The following is a 21435-nucleotide window of genomic DNA, read 5'->3' on the forward strand; positions in this document are numbered from 1 at the left end:
ATCCTTGCTTAATAAAATGGAGACTTGTCACCTCCCTCTTAAAAAAAACACCCCAGCTGTAAGGGAAACTTAAAACAGCTTGATTGACTATCATATAGGCCTTTAGACCCTGGTAAGTTTATTTCAAATGAAATGACACCTGCACACTTGATTTATGAGACAATAGGCCTATTCCATACTTTCTATGTCTGACGCATCTTCCTTGTTACCTTTCACCCATTGCCACTGAATTAAAGTTCAACTTGGTTCAGCCTGACTCTTCCTGGAAATAAACACAAGGCCTAACAGTGTAAATAGCAACCACATCCCTACAACCGAACGATACGTCAGACCTGCAAATCAAAATGGCTGTCTGTCAATGACGTCAGACCCCTGCGTAGTGCCTATACCGGAAAAGGCTATTGATTTAGCATCATAAGACGATAACCCATGGCCTCTTGTCTATGCATACATTTTGTATCACGTCGTAACACCCAAACTGTTCTTGGAAACATTTTGTAGTAGCATAAATTCACTCAAATGTTTTACTATAACATTGACAACCTATAACACAGAGCATGTGATTGAATCCTTCTTGACCATTGGAGGAATTAATGAGTTCAATGCCATTTTTGAAACTTTTGTTTTAGCTGTCAAATACTCTTTTTAATTGTGGCTATACCTGAATTCGGCTTTGTTCCCCTTTTATATAATCATGAGACGAACAAAAACACAAAACCCACTTGAAAGGTCCGATTTCTGGCCGATTTGACTCGAGACTTTTGATTTAAGTTTTAAATAGCAATTTTATTTCGGATTTTAGAAAGTTACAAGCTTTCATTCAATGATTTTAAACGAAAACCAGTTGTGCTAATGATAAGTTTAATTAAACCAATGTAAACAATTTTCCACGTTCAAGTATTTCAGTGCATCGTCATGTTTCTTGTCACATGATCACTGAGACGAAAATTATTTTCATGACATTGTTTTATTCATGTCTCAAAAACTACAGCACCTCAGCAACTAATATTTTAGGGTAGGCCTACGCTTTCTTCTATCATTATCTTCAAACGGTGTTAGTTTAAAGGCAGTTGACACTATTGGTGATTACTCAAAATAATTATTAGTATAAATCTTACTTGGTAATGAGTGATGGGGAGAGGTTGATGTATAAACAGTGTGAGAAACGGCTCCCTCTGAAGTGACATAGTTTTCGTGAAAGAAGTAATTTTCCACAAATTTGATTTCAATACCTCAAATTTAGTAGGTGTCGAAATCAAGCATCTGAAAGCACACTTACTTCGTGTGACCAGGGTGTTTTTTTATTTCATTAATATCTCGCAACGTTGATGACCGATTGAGCTCAAATTTTCACAGGTTTGTTATTTAGTGCATATGTTGAGATTCACCAAGTGAGAAGACTGGAATTTGACAATTACCAATAGTAACCATTGTCTTTAATGTAAATCTGTGGACATTGTGTTTTGTGTCCAACAAAACTTACATAATTTAGAGCGTTGAACGTGAGAACCGAGGTTTCGTTTACAGTCCTGCAGTGAAATTGGGCTTAGCCAGTGACGTAGAATAAACTTGTGACGTTAAAGGTCAAATTGCCACTCAGTAAGCTCCCGACGAGCTCCTCGGTACCCCCCTCCTCACATCCAAAGGAGAGACTCTTGACTGAATTGGTTCCTCGTCAACTCCTGGAAAACTTAAGTAAATCAACGACTTTATCGCAATGTTTTTTTATTTTTATTATTTTTATAGGGCCTACTCGTTTTTTTTGTTTTTGTTTTTACATAAAGGGGTCCCACACTTGAACTTTCATTAGTGAAGTTAGTGGGCATTTTTTCTTAATATAATATTTTAGAAAGCGGGTGATTCGCAAAAAGGAGACAGTCTCCATCTCTAGACAGTAAACCTTGCACGACATCTGAAATTGAGCCGTCAATATGTTATTCTGGTTTTTTATTAGAATGATCCTCAGTTGAAACTGACGTTATTGAATCTGTAAAAGTCACTATTTGAAATGTTCGTCAAAATTTGTGGATCAGCTCGAAAAAAAACTTGGTCGTAACTTTCGTTTAAACTCTTTCATGAGCCAGCCCTTACTCTTATTCCGTGCCCCTCGGTTCGCGACCGTGCTCTCATTTCCAGCAGGCGTTTTACTTGATGTTTGAAGGGGCTCTTATTTGATCAGCCTTTAGGTCAGCATCTGCAACCACTTCCCACAACACAATGATATTGCTAACATTGTCAGCTTTAGCAAACCTTTTTTCCCAAAAAATTGTTGTTAACAAAATTAATGCTCGCAGTCTACTCAACATACCCCCGTGCTTGTTTAAACTCGTTTGTTTGAATCTATAAGACTGATGTGGGGCTGGTCATGATGATTTATGTGGACATAAGCCATTCTCTATCATTTAGACGTTTATAAGAAACACCCTCTTCTAATATAACACACTATAGTTACAAAGTTAACAAAATGACAAATCTGTATACAAACATGCAGAATACACCTTTCTTGGAAATAACCAGATTATGTTTCTTTTGGTTGGAGCCGTGGTTTATGCTGAGTACCTTCGTGTACCACTAACTGACTCATGAGTCATACCACTACAGTCTTGCTTGGAAAATGATTGGTTACTCTTTGTGTTTTGGGTATCAATCAAGCCAACATGGCTGCTTCATTTACCACATTATAACTTTAATCACCTAATTGTATATTATCACATCTAAACTTTGCTACCATTGAACTTTGGCTTCCCGTTCTACTGACAAGCCCCACGTAAACAAGGTACAAGGGTCACTGCCATACAAAACCTGGACTCCTACAAATAGGGCATGAATCCAAAACTGTCATCATTATTGATCTCTGATTTTGAACAAGTCGGATCAAACACAATCTTTTTAACCATATTTTGTAGGAAACTAAGTTGTTTTTCGAACTTTGTGTTTGCTTCACCGTCCCATCTGCAGTATGCGGTCGCGTGTAGCGATTCTGTTAGCGGTTGTTGCTGCGGCAGTTGTCTGTCAGAGTTCGGCAGTTAGTGTCACTAGAGGTGTGCCCGGTAAGTTATTATTGTGATGTTCTTGGTTGTTTAAAACAAAATATAAACAGCCAGACGAACCTTGCCAAACTGCAAATATTGACTGAGATAATTAAAATCTGTCTCTAAATAAAAATTAACCAGCCTGTTTGTTTTCGTGATTATTTTGGATAATAGGCCAACACAAACGGCTACTTCACAATTCTAGTTTTAGGCAACTTTTTTGACATACAATTCCTCGTCAAGCAGGGCAATCCATTTAGTTTTCGAACGCATACCGTATAGTAAAGGTCGCCTCGTTTTTTTGCGCTACAATAATTATTTGTTGATTTCTCAAGAATTGTTTGTCCTCTCAAACAACCTGTTTTATAATGACATGGTATATCCTTCTGCGGGACGTGCCCCTAGTCGTCAGTCTTCCTTCCTCAGGTCAGAGGTTAATGTTTTAAAAAGGCACTCAATGTTCAGTTGCTTTTGTGTTATTTGTTTAGTTGACGATTACTTGGATAGGGCGACAAAACATTATGTAGGCCCTTTATTCAAGACGGAAAAAAGTCTCGTAGATAATGCTTAAACAGTTACAAAAATACAAAATTATACCGGTATCATACACAAAGTTTCGATTACTGCTAATAACTTAATATAATACAAGGCCATTACCTTACAAAATTGGTTCAAAGCGAAGTGAACTAGTTCGGCGTGTAAAGCTTAACATAGTTGGTCATCTTTAAAGACCTCACTTTGTGTCAATCTATAGGGGTACTACATCACTATTAATATTGTTCGAAACGTCATCCTATTCCGTTTCTTATAACCAGAGATTTACCCACAGAGTCACTTAATTTCAGTTCTGTTCGGGTTTCCCCCCTAAAGAGATAAATCCACACATTGTTGCCACCCGTAAGTTATTTTCACATCATAGACCACTTCAAGTCTGCATGATTACTTTATTAACCTAATGTTTTCAATCCGCTTTCCCTGCTGTTTCTTCAGGGGACCGACCGGGATTCGCGAAACCTCCAGGGGAGGAATGTCAATGGTACAGAAATCTCTGTCGATTCTTCAATCCATGCTGGTATAAGAATGCATGCCAAGGGTACCCTGATGCTGAATGCAGGTTAGCAAAGTTACATCCAATAACTTCTTTTCTTGTGTCTCGTTGTTTTGTAAATAACACTTTCCAATAAATTAAAATTGTCTTTATACGCGAACGACTGTAGTGAAAGTATGCAATTCGGGGTAGTTACCGGGGCTGAGAAAAACAACCTCATTTAGACGATCAGAGCATATAGCCTACCGATCGAAACGTCGAGTTGAAACCAACGGTTCTTTTCAGACTCACCCCCAACTCATATAGAGACAGTCACAAACCTTTCCATATTATCTCATTTATTTCGTATAATTTTGGTTTTGTTTCGTATTGTTCGGTCAACACGGCTGATTTTACTCTTGTATTGCTTATGATGCCTATACGAATGTTTTTTTCTAGTTTGCCTATGGACCAGAGGTCAGTTGTTGAGTATTGCTTCAAAATAATGTACTTTTCGGAAAAAATACTTTAAGTTTGACAAAACAATAATAACTAAGCCATCAAAAACAGTTGCACGCTGAGTGTTTGCATATAGCCTACTGACTGCTCTTTAATGAACCATTGTTTTTAACTTCGTTCCTAGACAAATTGTAGGCCTACCCGTTGTCTCAATGTGAGAATTATAGCTTGTGTGTCGTCTAACTCTAGTAAATAATTATTAGATCTTTGTGAGAAAAAACAAATAGGTCCTAAACAATAAAACCATTGTTTTTAACTTCGTTCCTAGACGATTCTACACGTTGTCTCACTGTGAGAATTATATCTTGTGTATCGTCCAACTCTAGCAATTAAATCTTTGTTAGAATAAAACAATAGGTCCTAAATAGCCTTTAATACAGGGCAGAAATTATGTATGATAAGCCGCATTTATTTTCACAGCCACACTACACGCTCGACCCAATGCCGAAAATAACTGGTTTATAAAAGAGAAGTGGAAGTCCTTATTATTTTTGTGACAACTCGAATTTTATTTCTTTTATCTGACATTTTGATCCCATTGTTCTTAACATAATAATATTCTACTATTGACATTTCTTAATCATCGACAGGCCCAATCTTTGCACTTGCCGAGCTGAATATTATAATGGTGATGAAAAGATCGACTGTCAAAAAGTTACCGGTAAGTAAACCAAAACTCAGCCTGTATAGGCCTATATTCACAATAATGACCCAGGCTTTATTGCGTTATGTAATGACCTCGCTATGCGCCCGGCTCGCGTGAAAAGAGTTGAAGAAAAAAAAAAATTAAAAAAGGGATTTTTCATAGATTCGGCAAGCCCCCCCCCCCCCTATATCAGTGTATATGTGTCCATCCCTACCCTATAATAGGACTGTGAGCTCACGCACATTATACCAATAATTACTTTTTTCATCAAGGCTGGATCGCCGTGGGATTCCTGGCTTGAAATCATAAGCAACAGTAGTCTGTTAGGCCGCTTTATAATTGGATGGAAAACTTTACACAAAACTAACTGCAATAATTGGGTATGGTGCCGTTTCTTGACGTGTCGCGTCATGAATCGGTGAGGGCGGCAAAACCATTTGACGGTGTGTGTGCAAACAAAGTGGCAAATACGTGCAAAGCGCTCTTTCTTTCTCGGTGAACGTTCTATCAATCAGCAGCCTGAGCTGAGCCGAGCTGAGCAGCTAGCTAGCTGCAGCTGGTCAGTCTCCGCTGAAGTAGGTAACTTCTGAGCAGTTGTACTGTATTTCCGTTGCACTTGTTTTAAATGGTAGGCACTAGCCAAACACATTATTTTTTATTAACAGAATTAACTTTTCATCGGCAGTTCGTAATAATTGATGAGTCCTTTTTAAAATTCGCGCTATGTCTCGTTTTGTGACGGCGCAAACTAGTTTGGGCGCAAACTTCGAACATCGCCACTGATATTAATTTGTCGTTCAACCATAGAAAAACAAAAGTGAAAGTTCGTTTGAAACACAATTAATGCATCCGGTGTTTGTTTCTAGTCCGATGAACAGTTATTTAGTTTTCTTTCTGTGGGCAGACGTCAGTGAAAAAGTTGCGTGCGCGCAAATTGCAAAATTGCTGTGCGCGAATTCAAGAAAAATGACAATATCTACGCACCGGTAATCATGGTGCTAACGGTTAACCAGCTAAACCCCTAATAAAACAGTTACAGTAACACTAACGTAACAGTAACAATGATTGATGGTCTTACTTAGCTTACCAGTTTGTTTCTACGGAAAGGTTTCGGTCTCACGCCACCACTTTGTCATTCAACATTTTTTTGCAGGCTCAAACATGCAGAAACAGATACAGATAATAAATACTAATTTAATGAGATCCCTATTTGTAAAAATGCTTGGAAAAGTGGTGGCAGGATACAAAAGTTTACTGTTGCTACTCTACTCCAGCATGTCCAGACCTACTTCTAGACCAGGGTGTCAAATTGTTAACATTTGGCCACACTAGCCTCCTAGGGGTTGGGGAGGGGTTAAAACCCCACTTGTGCATGTTTGGGCCAACCTCCGTTGTATTTCCTTTCTCCATATACCTAGCTGCAGAGTCCAGGTATTATTGGTCAACACTCACAGCAATGGATGTCGGTGACATTTTGTGCGAACAGTGGGCCTGTGTGGCAATGTCAGTATCACTCAAAACTCATTCCGTATGCAGTGACATCGGGCATGTTGCAACCAATTTGGTTCCTTCTTCCATGAACCAACTGAGGAAATATTTCTCACAACTACTCCTCCCTAGAACTATGAGGTTTGTTCCACTATAACCTCCACGTGGAGGCAAAAGCGAAACTTATTTGTTCCCTCTTAAGTTGTTTGAAAGTTGGAACTACAAATCAACTGCAAAGTTCATCATCATTAACCTTAATCATCAAAATTTTGGTCCATGATTTTAAAAGATTCAAGCTGGAGTAATGACTTTCTTCTTGTACCCGTTCTCTAGATCAAGATAAGCCACAAGTTGAATCTGCAGACAGTGAGTCTGGACAAGGTCAGTTGTAGATTAATCTAAAGAAAACCACACCAGTCCAGTGGTTACATCAGCCAAGCTCTGACAGTACTATATATTATATTTAGTCCATTTCTTAAAGTTCTCCGCCCTGGTTTAATTTACGTGAAGAAAGCAAGTATTAGTGTGGCAGGAGATTTTGTCCTCCCATCAGTGTTGCCTCCCATACAGTCAATTGTGACCAGAAACTACGTCTGATAGCACCCTCTTTTTGCTCAATTTCCTTGAGCCCCTGTTTATTTATCAGATGAGTACACACAGTCGACAACATCCCTCCTGACTTTGCTGCAAAAAAAAACACTACCTTTGTTTCCCTCCACAGCTTGTGAACCAGTTAGTTGCCGTTTATCGTGCCTGGATGGTTACATCAAAGACAGCAATGATTGTGATACATGTGAATGTGTGGAACCAGGTAAAGTAACTTAAGCTACTTCATTATCTAAAATAAGTAGATTTTACAACAAACATGTACATGTAGATGGTCCTATGCTATAGTAAAATGCCATTGAAAGTTACATCAGTGTTCATGTGATGTCTGATACAGAATGTACATTTGGGCCCTCGGAGTAGGCCTAAAGCCTATGTGAAAGCTCTTATTCTCATCATGAGAGAAAAAAAAACTATTTGAATTTTGGCAATAAATGGCCCAATAAGTTCATGCATGACATGTATGGTTTAGGCTCGCATCATGTCTACACTCTTAAAATTGAACTCGTGTTACACACCCATTTTGATGAAACTTGACAAGTCAGTGTTGTTTTTGAAAATTGTAGTGTACATGTATGTATGTATTTCTGTAAAGACTTGTTTTGACATTTGATTTATTTTGTTCTTTATCCTATCAGCTGACAGGCATGGCGTTTGCCCAGATGTTGGGACGGGCCAAGTTGGGACATGTGACATCCAGTGTTTGAGTGATGCAGGGTGTGGGGAAGGGAAGAAGTGTTGCTCCAATGGGTGTGGTCGTGTTTGTGTCACAGGTAGGCTCAAGTGTTAAATAGACTCATGTTACATTGGAGACTAACGTTAACCATTAGGTCTCAGCAGCTCAGTGTACTGAACGATTTCCATGGTTTGATGTTAAAACAAATTGTTTTTACAAAGCGTGTTGTGACCCATATTGAGCTGGCTGTTGAAACATAAGTTATATCCAGCTTGGGTCTGACAAAACACAAAATCTAAAAAGAGTATTTCTAAAATGAACTCTTTACAAATATCTTGTCTATGAAGGACAATTATGTATCAATATTTTATCACTTGATTTCATTAATTGAGAGTATTTCCTATTATTATTATTATTATTATTATATTATTTCCTAGTATTGTTTTGTTTTGTCTTGCTTTTGACAGCATGTTCAGGGATCAACTGCCGGATCAACTGCAGGCCTTTTGGAGGGTTTGCCAAGGATGAGAATGGCTGTGAAGTATGTCGATGTGTTGGACGTCACATTGGTAGTAAGTAAAATACTTCACTTGTCACATCGCCTCAAGTTACAAAAATAATGCAGATATAAACATTTCTGATTCACGTTGGTTTAAAATGGTTGTCACATCTTGACTGTATCTTCCCCACTCAGGTTCCCCAAAGGTTTGTCCAGCCATTGATTTAGAAAGTGTTGGCATTTGTGTCATTGGCTGTGATGTGGAAAATGAATGTGTGAATGATGGTGAGCTTTGTTGCAGCAATGGATGCGGAAAAACTTGTGTAAAAGGTAAGCCTCATTTCAGTTCTTAATTATTAACACAATTATTTGATACTATCCACTGTGGTTCTGATTAATAGATAAAGCTATGCAAGTTTGCACAGTGATTGATATCAGGTAGTGAATGCATTGATGTGGTACACAGTTAACCCTTTTACTGTCTGACTATTTAATACTATCCACTGTGGTTCTGATTAATAGATAAAGCTATGCAAGCTTGCACAGTGATTTCAACCAGCGGTTTAAACCTAATGAGGCCTAGTTCTTGATAATTTTACCGAGACGAAGTGGAGGTAAATTGTCAAAAACCAGGCCTCGGCAGGTTTAAACCACTAGTTAAAAACCGGTTCAACACACTTTGATTCCCATTCATAAATACCTTTTCGGTAAAAAAAACATCAACACTTTTTGGTCAAAAAGTAAAATAAACGCAAAAATTATAATTGTTCAATGATTTCTTTCAACACAACTCCCCTCCAGCTGTAATGGTAAGGCCCTCGGGTAAACAACTCCTTATAAGGGAATGCTGTGTGCGTCGCGCATATCGCGTGATGTGGCACAACTGTCCCGGCCGTTGCTCTCGACCAATAGGAATGAAGAAACTGTCTTATAAGAACATGTGCAAGCTCGCGTGTCACGCCCATGTTTCAACACTTTTTACTGTCATTAACAAAGGTTTATACACACCCACGTGACGCTAGTCCACCAATAGGAATAGCGAAACTGTCTAAAGGTAATTATGAATAATATATATTGCCAATCTGCAATGATATCACATCAAATACTGTTGTGCTTAGCTAAGTGCCTCTATGGAACCCACAACTTTCCCCAGTTCCTGCCTGCTACTTACTGTAGATGTTGATAAGATGCTGTTTTTGTTAAACATTACTCCACAGCTTGTGAGCCTGTCCGATGTAGAATGTTCTGTGAGCATGGCTTTGATACAGATAATGATGGCTGTGAGATCTGCAAATGTAAAGTGCCCCCAGGTAAGCTGAACTACCAGTCCTGTATCACAGTTCTCAATCCTTGAGTTGGAGGATTGAGTCAATTTTAAAGGGAATAGTTTCTCTAAAATTGACACTATTTATCTTTTGTTTAAAGTTACACTTACGTTTTGAGTCTTAGCCAGAGCAAACAAAAAGTGACTCAAGTTGGAAATGAGTTTGGGTTGGCGTGATTCTCAGAAAAATGTGACTCCTATTAGATTTTGAGTCACAAGTTATAACAAATGTGACTCAAGTCTCAGAGTTATAAGCAGCCTGACTCGAGTCGGACTAAAAGTCTTATACCGAATTATTGTCATAAAATATGTGACTTGAGTCTGACTTGAGTCAGACTTGAGATCAAATGTGAGTAAAAGCTGCGTTCGCATTGGACTTTTTGGTCAGATTAACTTACCGGCCCGGTAAGTGAACTGGCTGGCCCGATAATTTAACAACTGTTCGCACTCGGATTAATTTGTGTCCAGTAACTTAACAGGGGCCTTTCTTAAACCTAGACTTGGGCTTCGGCTCATGCTTGGGCTCTACGCACTGCGTATGCAGTCGAAACAAAGCTATGCTTTTAACATGCATTCAGCAGACCTTTAGTCACATTGTTAAGTATAATTATTGTTGAGTAGTGTGTTCGCAATGGACTTTTTGTCCCTGTTAAGTTAACATTGCTAACGGCTCAAATCGGCCTGTTAAGTTAACAGCGCCGTGGCAGTAACTTACCACCTCGCTAAAGTCACAGGCTGTTCGCACTTGGACTTAATACCGGTAAGGTAACAATTTATGTAGGTAAGTTAACCAATTTAAGTCCAATGCAACTACGGCTTATGAATCGCCATCAATGTGACTCTTTTGTATTTTGCTCTATTCTGTCTCTTTTGAGATATGTGTGTAGACAATGTCACACACCAAGCAATTTACAAGTTAACAGTTCAAGGCAATCTCAAGAAGAAAAAAAACACGTTTAAATGTCATCTTATTTTCCTAGGAATAGCAAGACCCTGACATTTAAAAAGTGCCTTCTGTGTTACCAAAGTGTTCTTATCCATGCAGTACAGTTAGTTGTCTTTAGTTAGTTCCCCTTTGATACAAGACCTTATATCAATGTAAAACATTCAATATAAACAGGCTGTGATGAAATCACGTGTCGCATCAACTGTCCATATGGTCTCCAGCGGGATGATCAAGGTTGTGAGATTTGTCGCTGCTTCGAACCTAGAAAGTCATTCCTACGAACGGGCAGCAGAACAAGCCTCCCTGGTGTCTGTCCCTCATTGAAGGGTGCCGTAGGGATATGTGTGTCAACCTGTGCTGTAGATGGTGATTGTACTGAGGAACAGAAATGCTGTAGCAATGGCTGTGCAATGACCTGCACTCAAAGTAAGTCATCTTATATCAACTGATTTTATCTGCAGTAAATTTAGTTTTTATATGTGAATCTCTGGTCGAGTACTATAGTTGGTCTCAACTAGGAAAGCTTTGGAAAGAGTGGTGAAAAACTTGGGTTGAAAGTTAAGAATTATTCAAAAATTAAAACAAACCTGACTAATACCCAATACTTTTTTAAAAGCTGAAGTAAATTGCAAGTTATAAAATAAACTTTTATTAAATGTCATCGAATTGTGCACGACTTATTCTACATAAATGTCTTTGTCAGTTTTATATTAGTGTTTTGGACTGATGTTATTCAAAGGACAGGACCAGTCATTTTTTTAAATGATGACATATGTTTGTTTGAATTGCATTTTGTTTTTAGCCTGCCCTGCTGTGACCTGTAGAATGGCTTGTCCTGCTGGATATGTGAAGGATTCTCATGGCTGTGATATCTGCAGATGTAAACTGTCTCCCAGTAAGTCTCAATAAAGCCCTAGGGCTTATGTATCGTGTAGTATTTAAAAAGAATCATGGGAATACTTATCATTTAGGGGTTTCCTTGGTGTGTCTGGCATGGTTAGCTGCAGATTGTGCCACATCACCTTGTTGACTCATACAATGTTGTTATGGGTCTTATGGTTCAAGTATAGCTCTATGTACCTGTGGTAACTTATGAAGTGGTGTGATAAGCATGTGGGAATGTGATTAGCACCTCATAACAACTGATTACCATTATTATTATTATTATTATTATTATTATTATTCTTGTTGACTAAACCCACATTTCTTTATCTTTTTGGGATTGTAGGGAACTTTGGAAAGTGTCCTGCCTTGGTGGAAGGTACCTTTGGGATTTGTGTCAACAACTGTGAGTCTGATGGTGACTGTGAGGATCTTAGCATGAAGTGTTGCTCTAATGGGTGTGGACAAACATGCCGAACGGGTAAGATATTGAGTATGAGACTACTAGTAACATCTGATTTTAATACTTGGTTGAATGAATATTTATCAGTAGCTTGTTTTGTTGTTTCAGCTTGTACTCCAGTGCTGTGTCGTCTTGGTTGCCGATGGGGCTTTGCCAAAAATACAGAGGGTTGTGAAATCTGCCAATGCTCGCCACCACCAGGTAAGTTTCACAACTATTCGGGTCCAGGTAATGGCTTGTGCATGTCCTGTGCACATTCAAACAATTTGGTGATCCGTTAATAACTACCTACATTGCACAAAACTTGTTCAGTCAATTTGAAGTAACTCTAAAAATTTAATTGACAAGTTTACAGTGTTTCTTACAAAAATATTTGGTTCAGTAATGATTCAGTGATTTGTATAATTTGTAATAAATAAAAGGAATAATTTGTTTTGATACTGTTTGATCATGTAATCTTGTTTTTAAATTAGAGCATGTTTGTGGAAAAAGAAATAGGTTACTAACATAGTATATGAATCTGTAACCCTTGCCTTACCAGTGCTGTGCAAACTTAACTGTGTATCTCTAATGTTGACTGCCTCCCTATTTTGTCAATGTTTTTTTGATGGGGTGGGGAGTTAGAAGTCATACAACCATGTACTGCCGTTTAGCCAGGGATCATATCTTGTTGGTTTCCCTTGTGATGTGTAACTGAAATTTATTATTACTTTGACATTTGTTGGCAAGTCCAGGCTGTATGGTTAACTGCACTGGACTCGAGCTCTGGTGATTCTGATTATCAGCATAGTGTCAGTTTGATTTCTTGAAAATTGTGCCACTTACACTATCAAGACACCTTATCAATATTGCGTCACCTTTGGATAGGACGTAAAGCTTTTGGTCTTGTCGTAGTGTACAATGCACATAAACAAATCAGTACACTTATTGTAAAAAGAAAGGGTTTGCTGGTGTGTTTCTGGCATGGTCTGTTAGCAACACCACGTCACCTTGGTCTTACCCTTCAAGGTGTTGTATCATGGTTCATTCATCTCCTAATTTGATATTGTTGGCACTGGGAGTTTATTGGTTTTTACAAATTATTTTGACCATGGATTAGTTTTTCCAGTGATAATTTGTAATCCCATATTTCAAACTGAAAGTGTGCTAGCCATTAAAATTTAAAATCACTAAGAAATTTTAAGAGATACTTTTTGATTGTATGATTATGTAACAGCTGAGAAGCCAGGAGAATGTCCTGTAATTGATGAGAAGCAAGCTGGTATTTGTGTTACAGAATGCCAAGATGATTCATCATGCCCAAGTGATAAGAAATGCTGTAGTAATGGATGTGGCAAAACATGCACCTCTTGTAAGTCATGTTTTTCTGGTTTTGTTTGTATCTGAAGATTAGCTATTTATTAGGATTTTGAAAGATAATTGTTTGCAGTTTGTAAAATATGGGAACATTTATGTCCAACATATTACTTCTGTGGATGTTGCCCATTTGAATACCAGATTATTCCAACTTTTTAACAACATGAAGCCCATAGTATGTCTTCTAATCTTGTTTTATTCTTTGCTGTTTTTGCAACCGGCCTTTTTGGTGCACAATCAATGCTGAAGGTTTTCAAACAAGTGTTGACACATTGCAGTTTTGAAAAATGTTGTCAAAATGTTTACACTTTTCTTTTATGTTGCAATCTTCAATAATATAAATGTGTCTTCCTTTTAATAAACCTGCTGTTTCTTCCTTCACAGCTTGTCCGATTTTTAGATGCCGGCTTGGCTGTCGCTTTGGTTACGTGACTGACATGAATGGCTGCCGTGCCTGCGAGTGCAAGCCTCCACCCCAAGGTAGATATCATCATACATATTCATGTTTGTCATGTAGATAACAACTCGGATTAGTCAGTTCTTTTGCATTTAAATAGATGGTAAACTCCTGGGGCTTTCAAGGGTAGTGCAAAACAAACAGTCATATTAATTTGCATCATGTATGTGGTGTGTTAATTATTTCAAAAGATTATTCATTTGTCCTCTTTTGTTTGCCCAGATCCTTCTTTGCACAGTGAGGATTGTTCACTTGTTTCATGCAGACTTACTTGCGAATATGGCCTCAAGATGGACAACAATGGATGTGAGATTTGCGAATGCAACGAAGAAGGTGAGCCTTAGAACTGGTCTAAACAGGATTAAACTGGTCTGAACAGTTCTGCACTAGTCTAAATCGGTCTGGACAAGTCATACCTATCAATGCCTAGAAGTAGTCTAAAGTAGTATGTACTTGTCTGAACCAGTCGGAACTTAATTTGATTGAGGTTGTGAATAAAAGTATTCTATTTTAAGAAAGAAAAGACAGAATTCAACCAGTTAATTTCATATTGCATCTGAGAAACAGGTTTGAACCAGTCAGAACTCGTATTGCAATTGAGAAACTGGTCTGGACTAGTCTGAACCAGTCACAGTGACTTGTCTTCATCTTTATTGTACATGTTAAGTACTATCATGAACTGTCTTTGACCAACAGAGGTAAAGACTGGTGTCTGTCCAGTGGTTTCTACGGAGATAGGAGGTATCTGTGTGGAAAGTTGCAGTGCTGATGGTGAATGCCCAAATGACCAAAAATGCTGTTCAAATGGATGTGGCCATGTCTGTACTCCAGGTCAGTAATTATTCTCAGAACAAATTATAATGAGACAGAGTCTGAACTTAGGAATGAGACTTCCACATGGGAGACTTTGTAATGCTAGGGGCAGCAGACTTATCAGGTAAATTTCCTTTATTGAACATACTCACAATTCTGAGAACAATGACATTACCTGTAAGTCTCTCATTATTGTAAAACATGTCTTCATTCCAGTTTTAATGTTGTAGATTGAACTCCCAAATTCTCCCAGTGTATTGTAAAAGCATATCTTCATGCTAGTCTTTTATAGTTGCTGCATGAATTTACTACAGGTTACTCTCAAGAATAACTATAGACACTGCAAAGACAAAACAAAACATGCCGTACAAGACACTTTGTGTTTTTAGGGAAATATAAGAGTTTTATTTATGCTGTACAAGACAAGACATTTTATTTTCATCTTAACAGTGTATTTCGAAATGGTTTTGGTTAATAGCTTGCAGTGAGATCCAGTGCCGTTTGTTCTGTAGATATGGATTCTTGAAAGATGAAAATGGCTGTGGAAAATGTGAATGTGCTGCTCCACCAGGTAACCTTAACTTTAAACTATCTTCATTATTTAATGTGACTGTCTTTTTGTGAATTTCATTCTAAACATAAAAATTTTATTTTACGTATAGCCGTCAGGTTAGCAGGAGTGCCATGTTTCATAGAGTTCAAAGTTTTAACAATTTAAATTCATCACACTTAGGATAAGGACCAGAGCTACACTATAAACCTATAAGTAATACTTTTACATAATGTAAAATTAAATTAAAATCTGTCTTATTGATCCTTAAATTTACAAATATTTCAAACTGGTACATTGTTAATAATTTCTCAAACCTTCCTTGCAGAATGTGAACCACTTCGTTGCCGTCTTGGCTGTCGCAACGGAAACCAGAAAGATGATAAAGGGTGTGACATCTGTGCCTGCCGTGCTTTCCCTAATGAGTTCAATCCAGCCAGGACAGGTGCTATTAGAGGAGGCCCAAAGCGAGGTTTTCCCAAGGTTTGCCCCGTTGTTCAGCAAGGTGTTGGAGGGATCTGTGTTGAGGGTTGTGACTATCGTGATAATACGTGTCCAGAAGGCCAGATTTGCTGCTCAAATGGATGTGGTCATGTCTGTACAGAAGGTATGGTCACTTTAGTTTACTTTGTAACTTTACTTTATTTAAAGTCATCCATAATATGTCCAAAAGTCTGCTCACGGTGAGGGATACAAAGAAAATAAGAAAACAGTTTAAAGTGAGAGAAAAAGTCTGTTGAGACTAGAATACATTGTATATAGATTACATTCCTCCTAACACATAGCCTTTCTCCTCTGGACCTCTGGTTTGAATTCCAGAACGGAACCTGGCATAGATTGATTAGGGTAGGGTTAAGATTACATTCATCCTAACACAGTCTATAGGTAGGTAGCCTTTCTCCTCTGGACCCCTGGTTTGAGTTCCAGGTCTGAGCCTGGCATAGATTGATTAGGGTAGGGTTAAGATTACATTCATCCTAACACAGTCTATAGGTAGGTAGCCTTTCTCCTTTGGACCCCTGGTTTGAATTCCAGGTCTGAGCCTGGCACAGATTGTTTAGGGTAGGGTTAAGATTACATTCATCCTAACACAGTCTATAGGTAGGTAGCCTTTCTCCTCTGGACCTCAGGTTTGAATTCCAGATCCCAACGTGGCATGTATTGATTAGGGTTAGGGATAAGATTACATTCCTCTTAACACAGTCTACAGGTAGTTAACCTTTCTCCTCTGTACCTCTGGTTTGAATTCCAGAACGGAGTCTGGCATATATTGGTTGGGGTTAGGGTTAAGATTACAATCCTCCTAACACAGTCTATAATAACAATAATAATAATATAATAAAACTTATCTTATACAGCGCATATCACTGTGAGGTCCCTATGCGCTGTAAAAGAAAATCAACAATTATTGTACAAAGTAAACAAATGTTTTTAACCAGGTTTTGAATTGTTCTGATGTCTCAGCCAGTTTGACAACCTCTGGAAGACTGTTCCATAACTGAACTGCTGCAAATTGGAAAGAACAGAAACCGTACGGCTTGGTTTTGCTAACTGGGGGAGTCGGAAGGGGTTTATTTGAAGATCGCAGATTTCTGGTTGTTCTGTACTCCTGAACTAAGCTTTGAAAATAAACAGGGGCAATTAGTTCTTTAAAAAATAAATCACTGGGATATTACTGGGATGGGATTCCCAGTAACAAGCCATGTCTCTAGAACTACGATTAATCTTATTATATGTCTGATTCTATACGCTACACCTTCCAGGATGTGAACCAGTCTTGTGTAGAATGTATTGTCGATATGGATGGGCAACCAATGAAAACAACTGTGAAATCTGTGCCTGTAAAGGTCCACCCAGCGGTGAGTTAAATATCCAAAAAAATGTGCGTTATTGCATTATTACTGAGTAAGTTTCCTTTGTGTGATTGCATTACTAACTAATAGGTTTCCGTCATGTGATTGCATTATTACTGAGTAAGTTTCCTTTGTGTGATTGCATTATTAACTAATAAGTTTCCGTCATGTGATTGCACTATTCACTATTAAGTTTCCTTTGTGTGATTGCATTATTCACTATTAAGTTTCCTTTGTGTGATTGCATTATTCACTATTAAGTTTCCTTTGTGTGATTGCATTATTCACTATTAAGTTTCCTTTGTGTGATTGCATTATTCACTATTAAGTTTCCTTTGTGTGATTGCATTATTCACTATTAAGTTTCCTTTGTGTGATTGCATTATTCACTATTAAGTTTCCTTTGTGTGATTGCATTATTCACTATTAAGTTTCCTTTGTGTGATTGCATTATTAACTATTAAGTTTCCTTTGTGTGATTGTAATGTTTTCAATGTGATCTTTTGATTGCAGCTTGTCCAGAGCTTTCCTGTGAGCTGGATTGCCCACATGGTCTAATCAAAGATGACAATAACTGTGACATGTGTAACTGTGCTGCCCCTCCACCGGGTAAGTGGATCTTGATCGTATCAAAATAACCTGGAGTATTCCATGGTACTTTCAGGCAGGCTAGATAATAATAACGATAACAGTACATTACATGACATATCAGCATTTATATCAGGCACCTTTGTTCTAATAGATAGTTCTTATAGCGAGTTTTACAATATTGTATCAATGCCCTTTTAATAGTGCCCTGGTCTTTTGGGCAAATAACATTTCTGTAATCTGTCTCAGCTCCCTTGGGATTATACAGCATTGGGCTGCCGTGGCACTCAAAAAGCCTTTCAAACTCAATATCAACCTCTACCCTTGTACATGTAGGTACCCATTTAGACCCCTGGGCAAAGAGAAGCAATTATAGCAATATAGCAAAGCATCTTGCTCAAGGACATTAAGTGTCAAGACCAGGATTCGAACCCACTCCCTGATGGCTTAACCATTAGAACTTGCTGCTCTAAACAGCCAAGCCATGACACCTTAGATATATATTATATGAGTGTTTGTGTTTCATTAGTACGCCAGTGTCTATGTAAAACTAAAGTAGTGTAAAAATCTTTGTTACTGTTCATAAACCTTGTTTATCCTGTAATAACACTTTGAATGCAAGAGTTTTAAATTGTCAACAAATCATATCAATACTTAAAATAGCCTGGATGTACACACAAATAAAGTATGTACCAAGATACAACCTTTTTGAGTGGAGCATTGTTTGCAAAATAACATCCTTTTACAAATTGTATGGGTAAACAATGTTTTTGCATTGACAGTCAAAATAACAGATCTATAAGTTTTGAGATGCTGTGTAATGTCTTCATATTAAAACTTAATTGGATTGTACACTGTCGTCTTAACAAAAATTAGCTTTATATTGAGCTGAGGCATTTTGCATGTTTGATTTCAATCTCCTCAGAGTTGACGTGCCCATCTATCTCAGGATCAATTGGTATCTGTTCAGAGGACTGTGGACCAAGTGATCCATGTGGTGAAGGTGAACTGTGTTGCTCTAACGGATGTGGACATGTCTGTGTACAAGGTTTGTGTTCATATAAAAGAGGAGAATTCTTCACAACTCTATTTAAGGCTTCGCATCAACAGTGGTTTCCTGAAGATTAGAAGAGCATACTTTACAAAACGTTTGACGATTCTACTTTAAGTCAACCCCAATTTATCTCAAAACAAACACTCCATCTCTTTATTTACAAAAAATTGAAAATCAGGTTCAAAGCTGTCAAACATTTGTTTATCTTCACATGCTCTGTGGATGTCATAGCCTTGTGCTCAACCCTTTAAAAGACCATAACAGGCACATAGTGATGATTAAACAGAAATGAATGGTCTCTAACCGATTAAGTAAACTATATCATTGTCTCTTACATGGCTCAGTGAATGTTACATTTGAGGTTCATTTTAGTTAATACCAACTATATCATTGTCTCTTATAGGCTCAGTGAATGTTACATTTGAGGTTTATTTTAGTTAATACCAACTATATCATTGTCTCTTACATGGCTCAGTGAATGTTACATTTGATGTGTATTTTAGTTAATACCAACTATATCATTGTCTCTTACATGGCTCAGTGAATGTTACATTTGATGTGTATTTTAGTTAATACCAACTATATCATTGTCTCTTACATGGCTCAGTGAATGTTACATTTGAGGTTCATTTTAGTTAATACCAACTATATCATTGTCTCTTACATGGCTCAGTGAATGTTACATTTGAGGTTTATTTTAGTTAATACCAACCATATCATTGTCTCTTACATGGCTCAGTGAATGTTACATTTGAGGTTCATTTTAGTTAATACCAACCATATCATTGTCTCTTACATGGCTCAGTGAATGTTACATTTGAGGGTCATTTTAGTTAATACCAACCATATCATTGTCTCTTACATGGCTCAGTGAATGTTACATTTGAGGTTCATTTTAGTTAATACCAACTATATCATTGTCTCTTACATGGCTCAGTGAATGTTACATTTGAGGTTCATTTTAGTTAATACCAACTATATCATTGTCTCTTACATGGCTCAGTGAATGTTACATTTGAGGGTCATTTTAGTTAATACCAACCATATCATTGTCTCTTACATGGCTCAGTGAATGTTACATTTGAGGTTCATTTTAGTTAATACCAACTATATCATTGTCTCTTACATGGCTCAGTGAATGTTACATTTGAGGTTTATTTTAGTTAATACCAACCATATCATTGTCTCTTACATGGCTCAGTGAATGTTACATTTGAGGTTCATTTTAGTTAATACCAACCATATCATTGTCTCTTACATGGCTCAGTGAATGTTACATTTGAGGTTCATTTTAGTTAATACCAACCACATCATTGTCTCTTACATGGCTCAGTGAATGTTACATTTGAGGTTCATTTTAGTTAATACCAACCATATCATTGTCTCTTACATGGCTCAGTGAATGTTACATTTGAGGTTCATTTTAGTTAATACCAACCATATCATTGTCTCTTACATGGCTCGGTGAGTGTTACATTTGATGTGTATTTTAGTTAATACCAACTATATCACTGTCTCTTCTTTTCAATGTTGTTAGGTTGTCGTCCAGTCTTGTGCTATTTGTACTGCAGACACGGTTGGGCCAAGGGAGAGAATGGATGTGACATATGCCAATGTGCCGACCCCCCACTTGGTAAGAGAGTTGCGAGCATGTTCAGGCAAACACTCTTTTGACTCAATTCAACTGATGTTATCGTCCTCAATCAATCTATGTTGCTTTTGGGGTTCGATTGTGTGTGTTACTGTAGAGTGTGCATTGCAGGTGACACACATGAGGTTAGAACTCCACTCTAATGATGTCACTATTACTCAAATTAATATGCAGTCAGACAAACATTTTACTTCTCACCTAAATCTGACGTGTAAAAAGCTGCCTAATTTGATTTGCATTTCTGTTTCTCTTGTGTTTAGATTCAGCCGTCTGTCCCGTAGTCCCTAAAGATGTTGGTGGTATTTGTGTTGAGGCGTGTGGACCCGATAAGAAGTGTGATGATGGTCAGCTGTGTTGCTCTAATGGGTGTGGTCATGTATGTAAAGCAGGTAAAATTATCCCGTCGCATGGTTATGTGTAGGAGTCTGTAGTAGAAAGATGAGGGCCACGAAAGATTGAATGATACATGTAGCTGAACATCTTCTTGTAATTGCTTATAAATGGCCACGAGGGCACCATGAACTACAGATACTCTCTGAACATTCTGATGCTGTTTTTGGTGGAACATTTCAAAACGCAGTAGTGTCGTGGCCGAGCGGTTAAGAGCACTGAATTCAAACTCTAGTGTTTCTGATCAGCAGAGTGTGGGTTCGAATCCCCAGCCTTGACACTTGTGTCCTTAAGCAAGACACTTAACCATTGCTTTGTCCTTCGGATGGGACGTTAAGCCGTTGGTCCCATGTGTTATGCAACGCATGTAAAAGAACCCAGTGCACTTATCGAAAAGAGAAGGGGTTCGCCCCGGTGTTCCGGGTCCGATCGGCAGCAAATTGCGCCACAGCACTTCTTCTACTTCTACGTGGTACTCGGCAATGTCCGTAAGTCATGATATAACGCCAAGGAAAAATGCACAGCGTGGGCGCCTCTCCATACAGTGCCAATTAAATGAATTTACAAGGTGCAAGTAAAAAGGGGGTCCATAAAATTATGGATTACAGCATCTTG

General features: G+C 38.0%; 1 protein-coding gene across 1 annotated transcript in view; it reads left to right on the forward strand.

Moving 5' to 3' along the window:
* The first annotated feature begins 2836 nt into the window (after nucleotides 1-2836).
* Nucleotides 2837-21435, forward strand: part of LOC139937139 (uncharacterized) — a 32117-nt gene continuing 13518 nt past the window's right edge. Inside the window, exons 1-24 of the mRNA XM_071932148.1 lie at nucleotides 2837-3050; nucleotides 4023-4146; nucleotides 5169-5239; nucleotides 7046-7093; nucleotides 7434-7523; nucleotides 7957-8091; nucleotides 8462-8566; nucleotides 8689-8823; nucleotides 9711-9803; nucleotides 10938-11189; nucleotides 11566-11658; nucleotides 11992-12126; nucleotides 12217-12309; nucleotides 13325-13459; nucleotides 13849-13944; nucleotides 14144-14254; nucleotides 14618-14752; nucleotides 15213-15305; nucleotides 15613-15891; nucleotides 17048-17143; nucleotides 17651-17746; nucleotides 18651-18773; nucleotides 20317-20412; nucleotides 20691-20819. Of these exons, the coding sequence (XP_071788249.1) occupies nucleotides 2960-3050; nucleotides 4023-4146; nucleotides 5169-5239; nucleotides 7046-7093; nucleotides 7434-7523; nucleotides 7957-8091; nucleotides 8462-8566; nucleotides 8689-8823; nucleotides 9711-9803; nucleotides 10938-11189; nucleotides 11566-11658; nucleotides 11992-12126; nucleotides 12217-12309; nucleotides 13325-13459; nucleotides 13849-13944; nucleotides 14144-14254; nucleotides 14618-14752; nucleotides 15213-15305; nucleotides 15613-15891; nucleotides 17048-17143; nucleotides 17651-17746; nucleotides 18651-18773; nucleotides 20317-20412; nucleotides 20691-20819 (2854 nt within the window). The 5' untranslated portion in view covers nucleotides 2837-2959. The remainder of the gene's footprint in view (nucleotides 3051-4022; nucleotides 4147-5168; nucleotides 5240-7045; nucleotides 7094-7433; nucleotides 7524-7956; nucleotides 8092-8461; nucleotides 8567-8688; nucleotides 8824-9710; nucleotides 9804-10937; nucleotides 11190-11565; nucleotides 11659-11991; nucleotides 12127-12216; nucleotides 12310-13324; nucleotides 13460-13848; nucleotides 13945-14143; nucleotides 14255-14617; nucleotides 14753-15212; nucleotides 15306-15612; nucleotides 15892-17047; nucleotides 17144-17650; nucleotides 17747-18650; nucleotides 18774-20316; nucleotides 20413-20690; nucleotides 20820-21435) is intronic.

Source organism: Asterias amurensis, chromosome 5, assembly GCF_032118995.1.
Source record: "Asterias amurensis chromosome 5, ASM3211899v1".
Lineage (NCBI taxonomy): Eukaryota > Metazoa > Echinodermata > Asteroidea > Forcipulatida > Asteriidae > Asterias > Asterias amurensis.